Source organism: Lissotriton helveticus, chromosome 6 (genome assembly GCF_964261635.1).
Source record: "Lissotriton helveticus chromosome 6, aLisHel1.1, whole genome shotgun sequence".
NCBI lineage: Eukaryota > Metazoa > Chordata > Amphibia > Caudata > Salamandridae > Lissotriton > Lissotriton helveticus.
Genome location: NC_136067.1, coordinates 36,216,319 through 36,230,731, shown reverse-complemented (window position 1 = coordinate 36,230,731; position 14,413 = coordinate 36,216,319). Strand labels below are relative to the sequence as shown.

Here is a 14,413-nt window from a genome sequence, read left to right as displayed (position 1 = left end):
ATCCTGATGTATTGGGACAGTGCAGATGGCGGCTTGGGCAGACTCTGGCATATCCTGATGTATTGGGACAGTGCAGATGGCGGCTTGGGCAGATTCTGGTGTATCTTGATGTATTGGGACAGTGCAGATGACGGCTTGGGCAGACTCTGGTGTATCCTGATGTATTGGGACAATGCAGATGGAGGCTTGGGCAGACTCTGGCGTATCCTGATGTATTGGGACAGTGCAGATGGCGGCTTGGGCAGACTCTGGTGTATCCTTCGCTGTTTTTTGTGTTCCAGCAAGAGTTTTTTCCTGAGTAAAGCAAGTGATGCAGGCCAGTGTCCTGGAGGGTGGACAGTAAGGCACAGTGGACCAGTGATTCTGGTAAAATAGGCTTTATAAAACAGAGTTATTAAGATATAGGGGCAGTGCAAACTCTTGTTCAGATTTTAATGTAGCAAACATAGCCACTGTTCCTTGCGGAATTTGTAAATGTTTTAAAGATTTTTTCAATTTGGGATATTTTTCATCTATTTTAGAACATGTTTTTTGCACTGATAGAAGAAACATTAATGTGATGTATTACCATAGCAGATTTTACTTTGTTACTGCAGGAATGTAAAATTATACTGACATATGTCACATTTTTCATCAGCTTTTGATTGCAATGGAGCAGCAAGAGAGCATGAGAATAAATGCATTTGATGAGAAGCGAGAAACTCAGCTATAGAACAAGCTGAAGGCTACATTCTGATTGGTTGGTGAGCCAGTGTCAGAGACAGCATTTCCGTTTAACCCTGAGGTGTGTTGCTGACCCAACCAGTCGAACAGTTTGGCTGCAGACTGTTTTCTCTGATGAACCTTACTCGCTGGAGCAGTCTCAGCAGAGCACCCAAGGATCGAAGGAGCATGGCGTCTACTGTGCAGAACATGGTGGATGCACAGAGGCGGGCAGTAGGGAGCCCGCTTCTGCTTCTGTCTACCTGGCACCCTTGACCATCTCACTGTCCGTGCAGCGCTTAGAAGGTAATGTGTGTATCTAATCAGTTCAAAAGGTACTAGCAGGTCACCCCTGGATACAGAAAGATACTCAGAAAGGGTACACTTTAGCAAACATGCACGAGATGGTGTGCAGTGTAGAACTGGCCCCCTTCTTGCCTTGTCATGCAACATTGAAATCTAAGAGAGGTAAATCATGTCTGTGACAATAACTTTTCAGAATTTGTTAGGCTTGCACAACATTCAACACATCTTTATCTGATGCACTTTTCAAGAACAGTCATCGCCACCATCATTATCAGTTACATTTTGAAAATGTCTAAACCTGGTAACGAGATGAACTGACCTGGTTGGGGTGGCTGCACAGACTGGTTAAGGTCATTCACAGTGTCACTGAGTCCAAAGGGCAGCCCAAAGGAGCCCAAAGGACATCCACAGAGTCAAAAGGCAGCCCAAAGAAGCCCAAAGGGAGCCCAAAGGACATCCACAGCGTCACTGAGTCCAAAGGCAGCCCAAAGGACATCCACAGCGTCACTGAGTCCAAAGGCAGCCCAAAGAAGCCCAAAGGGCGCCCAAAGGACATCCACAGTGTCACTGAGTCTAAAGTCAGCCCAAAGAAGCCCAAAGGGAACCCAAAGAACATCCACAGTGTCACTGAGTCCAAAGGCAGCCCAAAGAAGCCCAAAGGGCACCCAAAGGACATCCACAGTGTCACTGAGTCCAAAGTCAGCCCAAAGAAGCCCAAAGGGAACCCAAAGGACATCCACAGTGTCACTGAGTCCAAAGTCAGCCCAAAGAAGCCCAAAGGACATCCACAGTGTCACTGAGTCCAAAGTCAGCCCAAAGAAGCCCAAAGGGAACCCAAAGAACATCCACAGTGTCACTGAGTCCAAAGGCAGCCCAAAGGGCGCCCAAAGGACATCCACAGTGTCACTGAGTCCAAAGTCAGCCCAAAGAAGCCCAAAGGGAACCCAAAGAACATTCACAGTGTCACTGAGTCCAAAGGCAGCCCAAAGAAGCCCAAAGGGAGCCCAAAGGACACCCACAGTGTCATCGAGTCCAAAGGCAGCCCAAAGAAGCCCAAAGGACATCCACAGTGTCACTGAGTCCAAAGGCAGCCCAAAGAAGCCCAAAGAAGCCCAAAGGGAGCCCAAAGGACACCCACAGTATCACTGAGTCCAAAGGCAGCCCAAAGAAGCCCAAAGGTAGCCCAAAGGACATCCACAGTGTCACTGAGTCCAAAGGCAGCCCAAAGGTAGCCCGAAGGACATCCACAGTGTCACTGAGTCCAAAGGCAGCCCAAAGGTAGCCAGAAGGACATCCACAGTGTCACTGAGTCCAAAGGCAGTCCACAGAAGCCCAAAGGGAGCCCGAAAGACATCCACAATGTCAATAAGTGCAAAGGCAGCTTAAAGAAGCCCAAAGGGACCCAAAGGACGTCCACAGTGTCACGGAGTCCAAAGGTAGCCCGAAGGACACCCACAGTGTCACGGAGTCCAAAGGCAGCCCAAAGGGAACCCAAAGAACACCCACGGTGTCACTGAGCCCAAAGGCAGCCCAAAGGACATACACAGTGTCACTGAGCCCAAAGGCAGCACTTTAAGTAGAGATGAAGCCACCTTGCAGACCTGGCGGAGGGGAAGCTTGCCTAGTCGTGCTTTTACAATGTATGTTCCTCTGGGGTAGCAGAATGGATTTTTAGGGGAGATCATGAGCGAAGATAGTCACCTCTCTGTCCACCAGTCTTGCTGAGAAGTTTCACTTCCTCAATAACTATGTCATGTGTGACTGCCTTGCACATATCATACACGGTCAGTGCCGCTACACTCGCTGCCACCAGGGCTTCCATCTCTACGCCAGTCTTACCCTCTGAGCGGCAAAGGGCCTCAACCACCACTGCGCACCGATTAGCATCAAGCTTCAGAGTGACATCTACTTTATCCAAGGGGATGACGTGGCACAAGGGTATGAGCTGGCTGGTGCGTTTAGCCCCCTGAATACCAGCCACCTGTGCCACTGAGAGCACGTTGCCTTTCTTCAGCTGGTTGTTTTGCACCATCTCAAAAGCCTTGGGACCCAAGAGGACGATGGCGGTAGCGACGGCTGTCCTTAGGGACACAGGTTTACCACCTATGTCCACCATGGTGGCCTTTCCTTCAGAGTTGACGTGTGTCAGATGGGTGGAGGGACTGTGTGTGCTGGACCACCGCTTCACACCAGCAGAGTCAGTTTTGATTTGTTTCCTTGATAGAATCCCCTCTCTCTGTTCAGGGAAACTCCCCCTGGGTATTGTAGTGGTGTGTAGAAGACAAGATGATCTTTTCTTAAGGCACATTAAGAATGAGCCAGGGCTCAAGCAGTAATGTCTCTTTTGTGGCTGCGCGATTGCTCCATGCGGCATCTCCTGTAGCAGCGAAGGCGGCAAGCTGACCAGTTGTGGAAACCCACTCTGATGCCATTTACGCAAGCTTGAGCTCAACAAGGTCGGTGTGCGATCTGGTCCTTGCTGCGGTTGGTTCCAAGCTTGTAGCTTTGGTAGTGGTATGCTTGGAAACCAAGATGCTGGAAAAGACAAAATATATGAAGACTACATTTAACCATGATATTATTTAAAAAAAGATTTCTGGTATCAAGCTTTTCAGAAAATAATATTCATGCAATCACTGAAATATTTAATTGTAGTCACTGAGCACAATGAGACTATTGCAAAGCCAACACAAAGATGTACACATTTTACTTTAAAAGGCAACAAATGACTTTTTAAAGCAGTTCATTATTCTCATTAAGCACGATTTTCAGACACCCAGGAGAAGTCCTAGGCTGCACCCCCTGAACACATCTCCAGTGCTGAGCGTTCACCAAAAGGTGTGCCCATTCTAGGGCCGCATGTTGAGACTACATGTGGATTATCACTCTGAAATAATAGACTGCAGACGAGTCCTGTCCCTTCCTGTTAAAAAACACAGCTCTAGCTCCCGTACAAACCCAGAGTGGATAAAACCAGCTCTAGCTCCAGTACAAACTCAAAGTGGATAAAACCAGCCCTAGCTCCCGTACAAACTCAAAGTGGATAAAACCAGCTCTAGATCCCGTACACACCCAGAGTGGATAAAACCAGCTCTAGCTCCCGTATAAACTCTAAGTGGATAAAACCAGCTCTAGCTCCCGTACAAACCCAGAGTGGATAAAACCAGCCCTAGCTCCCATACAAACTCAAAGTGGATAAACCCAGCTCTAGCTCCAGTACAAACTCAAAGTGGCTCAAACCAGCTCTAGCTCTCGTATAAACTCTAAGTGGATAAAACCAGCTCTAGCTCCCGTACAAACCCAGAGTGGATAAAACCAGCCCTAGCTCCCGTACAAACTCAAAGTGGATAAAACCAGCTCTAGCTCCTGTACAAACTCAAAGTGGATAAAACCAGCTCTAGATCCCGTACACACCCAGAGTGGATAAAACCAGCTCTAGCTCCCGTACAAACCCAGAGTGGATAAAACCAGCCCTAGCTCCCGTACAAACTCAAAGTGGATAAAACCAGCTCTAGCTCCAGTACAAACTCAAAGTGGATAAAACCAGCTCTAGCTCCCGTACAAACTCAAAGTGGATAAAACCAGCTCTTGCTCCCGTGCAAATCCAGAGTGGATCAAACCAGCTCTAGCTCCAGTACAAACTCAAAGTGGATAAAACCAGCTCTTGCTCCCGTACAAACCCAGAGTGGATAAAACCAGCTCTAGCTCCAGTACAAACCCAGAGTGCATAAAACCAGCTCTAGCTCCCGTACAAACCCAGAGTGGATAAAACCAGCTCTAGCTCCAGTACAAACTCAAAGTGGATAAAACCAGCTCTAGCTCCAGTACAAACTCAAAGTGGATAAAAACCAGCTCTAGCTCCAGTATAAACCCAGAGTGCATAAAACCAGCTCTAGCTCCCGTACAAACTCAAAGTGGATAAAACCAGCTCTAGATCCCGTACACACCCAGAGTGGATAAAACCAGCTCTAGCTCCCGTATAAACTCTAAGTGGATAAAACCAGCTCTAGCTCCCGTACAAACCCAGAGTGGATAAAACCAGCCCTAGCTCCCGTACAAACCCAGAGTGGATAAAACCAGCTCTAGCTCCAGTACAAACCCAAAGTGGATCAAACCAGCTCTAGCTCCAGTACAACCTTAAAGTGGATCAAACCAGCTCTAGCTCCCGTACACACCCAGAGTGGATAAAACCAGCTCTAGCTCCAGTACAAACTCAAAGTGGATAAAACCAGCTCTAGCTCCCGTACAGACTCAAAGTGAATAAAACCAGCGCTGCTACCGCACAAACTCAAAGTGGCTCAAACCAGCTCTAGCTACCGTACAAACCCAGAGTGCATAAAACCAGCTCTAGCTCCCGTATAAACTCTAAGTGGATAAAACCAGCTCTAGCTCCCGTATAAACTCTAAGTGGATAAAACAAGCTCTAGCTACCGTACAAACCCAGAGTGGATAAAACCAGCTCTAGCTCCCGTACAAACCCAGAGTGGATAAAACCAGCCCTAGCTCCCGTACAAACTCAAAGTGGATAAAACCAGCTCTAGCTCCTGTACAAACCCATGGTGGATAAAACCATCTCTAGTTACCGTACACACCCAGAGTGGATCAAACCAGCTCTAGCTCCCGTATAAACCCAGAGTGGATAAAACCAGCTCTAGCTCCCGTATAAACCCAGAGTGGATAAAACCAGCTCTAGCTCCCATATAAACTCTAAGTGGAAAAAACCAGCTCTAGCTCCCGTACAAACCCATGGTGGATAAAACCATCTCTAATTACCGTACAAACTCAAAAAGGTAAAAATCAGCTCTAGCGCTCGCACACAATCCAAGCAAAAAAATAATCTCTAGTTATCGTATAAACTCCAAGTGGACAAAATCCGCTCTACTTACTGTACAAAATCCAAGTGTGAAAATCAGCTTTAGCTACAGTACAAACTACAAGTTGAAAGAATCAGATCTTGCTACCGTACAAACTTCAAGTGGGAAAAATCAGACTAAATAGCTGCCCACAAGAGGGATTTCTCATGTGACGCACAAGAGCTAGTCCATTTCGGTGCTTTATTTGGAATGAATCCACGGTAACACCTGAATAAATGGAGCCAGTTACAAGTGGGGAATATTAGTTATTACATTTAATGGCTGGAGTTTGTAATTCTGTCACAAGCAGCTCACAATGGAATAAGAGAACCATATTTACCAGTTCTTTTTACTTCTATTTGACAACTCGAGCCCGGGGGACAAACCTAAACTCTTCCTGTCTCTTAAATTAATTGCCGGTGGTGCCCACTGGTGAGCACCGGCTCAAGTGAAGTACGGATCCTTGGTAACCTTCACCTCTGGCAGTCAAAATTCTATAGTGCGTTGGACTTTGTCCCTATCAGTAGTACATGACGACACTTCTGCCCAGGGATCCTTGGCTATGAGACAGGTCAAGTTTTCAATCGCAGCTCAATGGGCCGAACCTTATTGTACATTACATGGGGGTGCCTTGGAGCCCCCAGACACGTAAGAAAAACCTGACAAACCTAAGCCTGACTCCACGCCTGTCGCTCACACACTCCTCCACCATAGAGAGACACAGCATTATTGCCAACACTTATCATACACTGCTGGCCAAGGGGTTTATGAAAAAGTCCTTCAAATTCAGGCCAGGTGCACAGACTCCTGGACACTGAAACGGCGTCCACCCACGAGCAGAGAATGGTGATCTGCCTCACCACGAGCTGGTCACTTACTAGGGCGCCTTTGCTCCGCAAGTACTACCACTCTCACTTTACAAGTATTGATGACCCTCTCAAGGGCCTCTGACTTTATAAAACTACAGATGTAGCAGATTTTATGCAATGAATACCCACTTTCAAAAAGGAGCAGAGAGCTTTAGAGAACAGTGTTACTACAGCAGAGCATCTTACAACAGGCACAGCACCTACAGCAAGGTGTGTGGGGACAGTCAAAGCAAAAGAGAGAATTCAGCTTGAGATGGGATGGTTGGCTACAAACATGTGATTGGGACAGTGACAGCTCTCTGTTAAGTTGTTTTTACATAGTTACAATTTGGGGCAGTGTGTGATCACTTGGTTAGCTCCAAATCATGAGGCCTTTGGCAATGAGCCGAGGATTGGACGAGAAGCCGGTGTCCAAGGACCGAAGCAGTCAAAGGGCATCTCCATGCCAATCTAAAGCATCCTTCTTCCTGAACTACAAAGGGAGTTCACTCTCTGATCAGCAATTCCTTCCCTTCTGACACTTGGATGACATGACTGCAGCCTGGAAGAAAGCACAGTACGCCAACTTGGCGAGGCGCTCCAGCACTGTGGTTAGCACACAAACAGCAAAGCTTGTTGTTCTAAACCCAACAGAAGTGTATCTCTGACATCTAGACCTGCCTGAATGCGCGACAGGGAGGTATTGGCCTTAGAGAAACACTGGGCCAGATTCTCAAAGCTACTTGTGTAACCCTAATGTTTACCCTCTAACTTGGGTTTTAAACTTAAAAATAAACTTACTCTAGGAAGAGTTTTCTGTGATTAAGGTTACACGTAGGGGCTTTAATTGAGTATTGCAGGGCGGGAATGCCTGTCAGTTTTATTTGGAAGTAATCACTCTCATCTAAAACTACATACCATCTTTGAAAAGGTCAGAGATTTACCCCTAACGTGGATCAGCAATATACCCTTTTCCAGGGTAGAAAAGGAAAAAGAACCCCTCCGAAACTGGTAGTGTTATACTCAAATGAGCTTCTCCACAGGGAAAACATGTGTCCTGTGGAGTCAAAACAACAAAAGAGCTAGCAAATGCATTGCTCCTGCAAGAGACACATATATATGGCTACATGAAAAATTTAATTCACAAAGTGTTTCCATAAGCATGCCTGAAGACCTGCAGCAGCAGCAGCAGGATTCCATGTCTAACCTTATAAGGTACGAAGAGCAGGAAATCTGCACTAAGGAAAGGTAGCAAACCCATCGGTGCAGAATTCAACCTTTTTTGTCAATGAGACCCAGCTTTATTAAAGGATGCTATACCGGTTAATCAACTTTCCACCTTGCTTTAGCTGCGATGTTCGACTTTGTTAGGCAGAGCAGAGACCACAGAAGTCAATCCTCTAAGGACACGAAATATGATACGGTTCTGACTGATGCAAAGTTCTGTAGATATTGTAATAATTGGGCTGGGTCTGGGCGACTGTATGTACATAAGGCAGTTTCAGACAATGACAAGCTCTGAGGGATGCATAATTAGACTCAGTATTTTACATAGTGTATTTTTTAAGTGCGACAGGCTCACTCTGCAAGTAACAGGCACTCTAGCAGTTTAGGGCATGTGCCTGTGTGTGGCCTCATTCCTCCACCTACTTCAGCCAATGGCAAAACCCACCAAGCCATTGATACAGATTACTGACCTGTGGTAATGCTCTCTCTGGTATAACTGCAGTTTCCACACCTTTAGAATAGTCCCAGGTGCCAGACAGGATATGTATTTCAAATCAATTGTCCCCACATGCCAGTATCTGGCACTATCTGCCTCTGCAACAGCGGTGCACGCCCCAGGAGTGACAGTGCAGAGCTCTATATAAGCACCACCAATGCATGCTGATGTCAGTTTTGTTTTTGCACTCTTCTGCAATCTCAAATGTTGATCAAACATGACAAATAGGGGGGGTTCAGTATGCCAAAAGTAACTTGGGACCTTTTTAAAAGATACAAGAGTCAGCAACACAGAATGTGGAGAATGGAGGGCTGTGAGGTATCTAGGTGAGAGAGAGTATCTACCAGAAAGAGCGTTACCAAAGGTAAGTAGCTTGTTCTTCTGATGGAGACTTCTAACTGCAGATTCCTCATCTCGCGAACAGATACCGAAGTAGTACCTCCCGACAGCAGAAGAGTCTGAGGATTGGACTCACACCAAAAAGTCTTGCTGAACGGAGCAGGCACATTGACCTTCTCTGCAAACTAGACTGTGGAAGCAGTAGTGCTTTGTGAATGTTCAGCCAGGCAGATGTCTAGGAGTGGAACCCCTCACCATTGCCACTCAAGCAGCTTTGGCTCGGGTGGAATGAGCACACAGGCCAATGAGAGGGTTTCCTTCTTGGCAGGGCATAGTTTGACTTTCTGCACAGGGCGATTCCTCTGAATAGTTTCTCTTTCTGTGCTACTTTCTTCTTCCTAACACCGACAAAGTTCATGAAGAGCTGGTTGTCTACCCAGTATCACTTGGTAAACTCAATGTGAAGGCAGAGTTCTGTGCTTGGATCGAGCTACTGGAGTCTCTCCCTCCACTTTCGAAGTATGAGGCAAGAAGAGAAAAGCAGGAATGTTGACCCACATGGAAGGGGGAAACTATCTTTGACACCAGTTTCTCAGGAAAGAATGAAGTATACAGAGGCTGCACTGACAGTGCCTGTAGCACACTAACTTAGCATACAGAAATAATAGTACTTAAAAAAGATATCTTTATGGTGAGGAGCCACAGAGAAGAACTAACTATGGGCTTCCATGGCAGGCTGTAGGAGAGTAGGGTCTGCAATCCTATGATCACCCAGATTTTTGCTTTTTGCTGCACTGGTTTACGACTTTCCCTGGCTGTGGGCCTGCTAATCAGACCCACAGCCTAGCTGTTCTCTCTATCCAAATTGTACTCAGGTACTGAATTGGCCCTGGGCCCTCTCCAAGTCCCTGTACCCAGGGCTGAGGTGTACCCAGAAGTCTCCCAGGGGCTGAAGCATGTATTATGCCACCCCTGGGCTGACTAACTAAACTGACACAACTGGCTGCACGACAGCTGGGGCAAGGTGGTGTACTCACCCTTTGCTTTAGATATAAGTATACCTATATCTAACCCTAAAATGGACACACAGATCTCCTATCAGTCACTCCTATGGCAGGCCTTAACAATCCTGAAGGCAGAGTGCTTGGAATCGTGTGAGATGGTGCTCTGGCATGAGCTGAGCCTGTCTGCGGCTTTCGGGATCCATCCCTTAGCCGTTTCCATGATATCGCATACCATATACTCTTAAGTGCATTATAATCCTCGCGGTTATATGCCAACTCTGGTATCGCTTTATCAAAACATGTCGAGTAAGGTGTCATACGAATTGGAATACTAACCCCTCGCCAATTCTGGCGACGGGGTTAGCATTCCACCCTTCTAGAGGGACACGACATGTATGTAACCCCTAACCCCGGTTAAAGTCAAACAGAGCCTCAGCTCCACAAAATGGATGCTGCCACCGAGACACAAGTCTGCCCTCCTGCTGCTGGGAGTCCTCCCAGAGCAGGAGATAAGGACAAAGGGTTTCCTGCCAGGGGCGGTGCCAGCACCGTCCCCGACAGGGTTTTGTGTATTGTAGGTAGGCAGGGCTTTAGAGGAAGGTGACTGCACGTGGCACCCCGGTGCTCACTGTGCATAGGCTGGCTGGAACCAGTTCCAGGGTCACTCCAGACCCTGTGCTGGGGAAAAGCCCGCCAAGGAAGTGGGTGTAACCACCCCCCTCCTAGTCCCACCCCTAGGGCAGGACTTAGTCGCGTGCCAGCCCCTTTTTACAGGATAAAGGTAGGAAGTGGCCCCCTTCCAAATCAGATCATCTTTGAATCCTGAAACTACTTTCCACGAAAGGAATTCAAGACTTCTTCCTAAGATTTCTCCCTTGTGACTAAGGAGTAGTCACCCTGCATCCGCAGGCACCATCTTAAGGACACTGCGGTCTGCTGCAAGTCTCTCCTCCGGATCAAGACTGCCCAGCTCGACGAGAACCGGCTTCCCTGGCACCTCTGACCTCTACCTGCATCATCAGTCACGCTGAGATTCGTGGGTGTGACGAGACCTCGAGGGACCGGCCATCTTCAAGACTGCACGACTTCTTTCCAGCAAGCCCGCCGAGTAATTTCCTGGTGAGTGCTTTGGGGTCCGAGAAGCCCCGACCCTGAGCAGCTCCAGCACCGAAGTGCAGCCTCCCAGCATCTCCACGATCTGCGTGGGGCCCTTCTGCTTTTGACTGCTCACCGCGTTGTTTGGCTACTAGCCCGCTGGCTTGTGGCCTTCCCGACGACGCCCGACGACATTTCTGCTGCTGGTCTGGTTGCTCCAGACTGGCCCTTGCTTCCCTCCATCGGAGAAGCACCCTGGACCCTCCTGGTCCGCCCAAGACGCCATTTTAGGTCCACCGCGTGGGCCTTGCATTTGCCAAGACTTGTTGCCCAATCCTGGGTCCAGCGACGTCGACAGCAAGAACCTTCGTGGGACAGCTCGCACCTCCATCCTGGTCGCCGACAACGCCTCCTGGTCCGAGAGACTGCAGAGCCCAGCAGCGCCCACTCACCTGACTGCGGTGACTTCGCCCGGTGCCATCCTGGTGCCCACTTAATCACTGGCTAGTGATTCAAGAACTTGGTCCCCTCTGCTTTCAGGTTTCTTCTTCCTTGATCCAGGCTTGGATCCATCGAACTTTTCTTCACTGGTCGCCTGCCAGCAACTTCCTTCTTCCAGGCTCCTGGTCCGGCAACGAGATCCCCGACGTCTTTTCAGACCTATGCAGCTGCAGCCCCTGGGCTAGGTAACTTCGGCACTTCGGTGTCCCAGCATAGCCTCACTATCCAAGGGTCAGGATCCACTGTCGTTTTCTCCCTACCAGGTCGGGTTCGCCCGTAAACACTAACTTTGCCTTTACTAGCCTCCATAGACTTTGTCCCGCATCCCGCGTGAGAGTGCACACTCTGCACCCGAGTCCCCTAGGTCTCCTAGAAGTAATCTAACGATTCCCTAGTCAAGTCCTAGCGATTCCAAAGCCTATTAGTACTGTACTTACCTGCTAGTAATTTCGCATTCCACTTTTAGAATATATGGTTTTTCGTGCCCCTCGGGCATTTGTGTATAACGTGCTAACTTAAGTATTTTCGTAAGAGTTTTGTTGTGTGCCTAGCACCCTGCCCTCATAAAGAGTACAGGGTTGTTGTGATTCTAATAAATACACTGTTTATTTTCATAACACTTGTGTGGTGTCCTTTCACTGGGTGTTCAAGGGGTAATGTGATGGTAAAACAGCTGGCTTAACACGCCCTCTAGAGTCTTAGCCTTAGACTGCTCGTATCCATGCTACTAGGATAGCTGGTCTATAAGGTTGACTTACAATCAATCATCAATAAGGGTTGTTTGGACTGATATATAGTGATCACTAGAATAGTGAACACTGCACATCAGGCCAACTTCTCACATTGGTGGGCAGCGGTTGGGATTTGAGCTTGCTGTTGATTTACCACACATGCCCTAAGAATATCTTGTGAAAGATCACATAAGTACTAAAGGTACATATAACTTAGCTTAGAATACTCTGAGTTCTACTGAACCAGCTGTTGTAGCTCCTAGGGCCTAGCACACCCTAAACTACAACTCTAGCAAGGGATCAGTAGGCAAACATATAGTGTAGGTAAGTGCACCACTTACACCTCACTAGAAAAGCATGTCTACCCAGGGAGATTCTACTGAGACTCCCCTGGTCAGTGTTGACCCTCCACAGGTCACTTCAAGATATGCAGCTCTCAGTTTCCAGGAGATGAGACAGATCTGTGTCTCCAGAAAACTGAAGCAGGGGTCTAACCCCACCACTCCCTTTCTGATAGGTCTCTTAGAGACATATGATGCCAGAAAGCTTTCTCAGTTACATGAGAACATGCCAGCCTTAGAGGGAACCTCTGGGGATCCAGACCTTCCCAACACTGATTCAGCAGTTGAGGAGGGGGATCAGGAGGAACTCTCTGGGGATGAGGTAGACAAAGGTCTTGAGGTAGTCAGAAGGCTAACTAGGACCAACTTAAACTTACTTGGGCTAGGATCTGGGGGCCCCCCAGTACTAACCCGAAGTGGGCCTAACCTTGGAGTTAGGAGAGATAGATCTCTTTCTAGGGACTCCAATAGATCTCTGCACTCTAATGCCTCTTCTCAGGGGAGAAGGAATCCTCCACAGAGGAGATTCACTTCCCCTCAGAGAAGGGAGCATGAAGCTAGGATGAGACAAGCTGAACTGAGGATTGAAAGGGAAGAACTTGCCCTGGCCAAAGAGAAGCTTGCCTTTGCTAGAGAGCAGCAGATAAGTGGGTTAGCACCCACTGGTGGCAGCAATCTCCCAAGAGATAGAGAAAAGGGTTTAGATACTAAACACCTGACTAAAATAGTGCCCCCCTTTAAGCAAGGGGATGATATCCAGAAATGGATGGCTGCTCTGGAGAGGGCCTGCACTGTGCAGGGCATTCCCCAGAGTCAGTGGGCAGCTATACTGTGGCTCTCCTTTGATGGTAAAGGTAGAGATAAGCTCCTCACTACAAGAGTGGAGGATGCTAACAATGACCAGGTCCTGAAGAATACACTGGTTGATGGGTTTGGTTTAACCACTGAGCAGTACAGGTTGCTGTTCAGAGACACCCAGAAAACTCAGTCTCAGGACTGGTCTGATTTTGTGGATTGTGCCACTAAGGCTTTGGAGGGCTGGTTGCTGGGTAGCAAGGTTACAGATTACACAGGATTGTATAATCTAATGATGAGAGAACAAATTTTGAACAATTGTCAGAACCAGTTGCTGCACCAGCACCTTGTTGATTCAGATCTGACCTCTCCCCAAGAATTGGGAAAGAAGGCAGACAAATGGGTCAGGACAAGGATCAAGCAGAACCAGAACCAGGGTGGTCAGAAGAAAGCAGACCAGAAGGGTAATGTTAAGAATGAGCAAAATGACCAGAAGTCTTCACCAGGTCCCCAACAAACCAAAGAGGGTGGGGGTCAGGCTTCCCAGAAGAAGAAGACTCAAGAAGGCCAGCCAAAGAGGTGGTGCCAGTACTGTAAAAGTAAATCTCACTGGTTTAGTGAGTGCACCAAAAGAGGAGGACAAACTCCTGCCACTACAGCCCCTAAGGCAACTGCACCCCCTAGTACAGTCAGTAGTGGTAGTGTACCTCCCAAGGCATTAGTTGGGTTAACCTTGGGTACTGAGGGGTCTGACAACTTAGTTGGCACACTCACTCAGGCTGTCCTTGTCTGTACAGGGGATATGGATATGTCCCCTGACATAAGTCCCAATACTTTGGGCAAATACAGGCAGACACCTTTGATTAATGGCAAAATGGCTCAGGCCTATAGGGACACTTGTGCCAGTGTCACCATGGTGACACCTAACTTTGTGGACCCTGGACAGATCATGCCAGGTACTGATTTCCTGGTGACCAATGCCAGCAATGTCACTACTAGTCATAGTGTGGCAATTGTAGCTTTCTCCTGGGGTGGAGTGAAGGGACAAAAGAAAGTTGTAGTCAGTTCAGACCTCCCAGTTGATTGTTTGTTGGGCAATGATTTGGAGTCATCACAATGGTCAGAAGTGGAGCAGAGGACTCACATGGAAATGTTAGGCTTGCCAGCACATGTGC

At 47.9% G+C, this 14,413-nt stretch overlaps 1 protein-coding gene across 3 annotated transcripts in view; it reads right to left on the bottom strand.

The window, feature by feature from the left end:
* Positions 1–515: 515 nt before the first annotated feature.
* MOCS1 (molybdenum cofactor synthesis 1) overlaps positions 516–14,413 on the bottom strand; it is a 261,645-nt gene continuing 247,747 nt past the window's right edge. For 2 of the 3 annotated variants that reach the window (XM_078647327.1, XM_078647326.1), the window contains one exon: positions 516–3,543. Coding sequence is in view for 2 of the 3 variants with exons in the window: in XM_078647326.1 (XP_078503452.1) it covers positions 2,690–3,543 (854 nt within the window). In the remaining variant the exon portion in view is untranslated. The remainder of the gene's footprint in view (positions 3,544–14,413) is intronic. The other variant, XM_078647325.1, reaches the window with a different exon arrangement.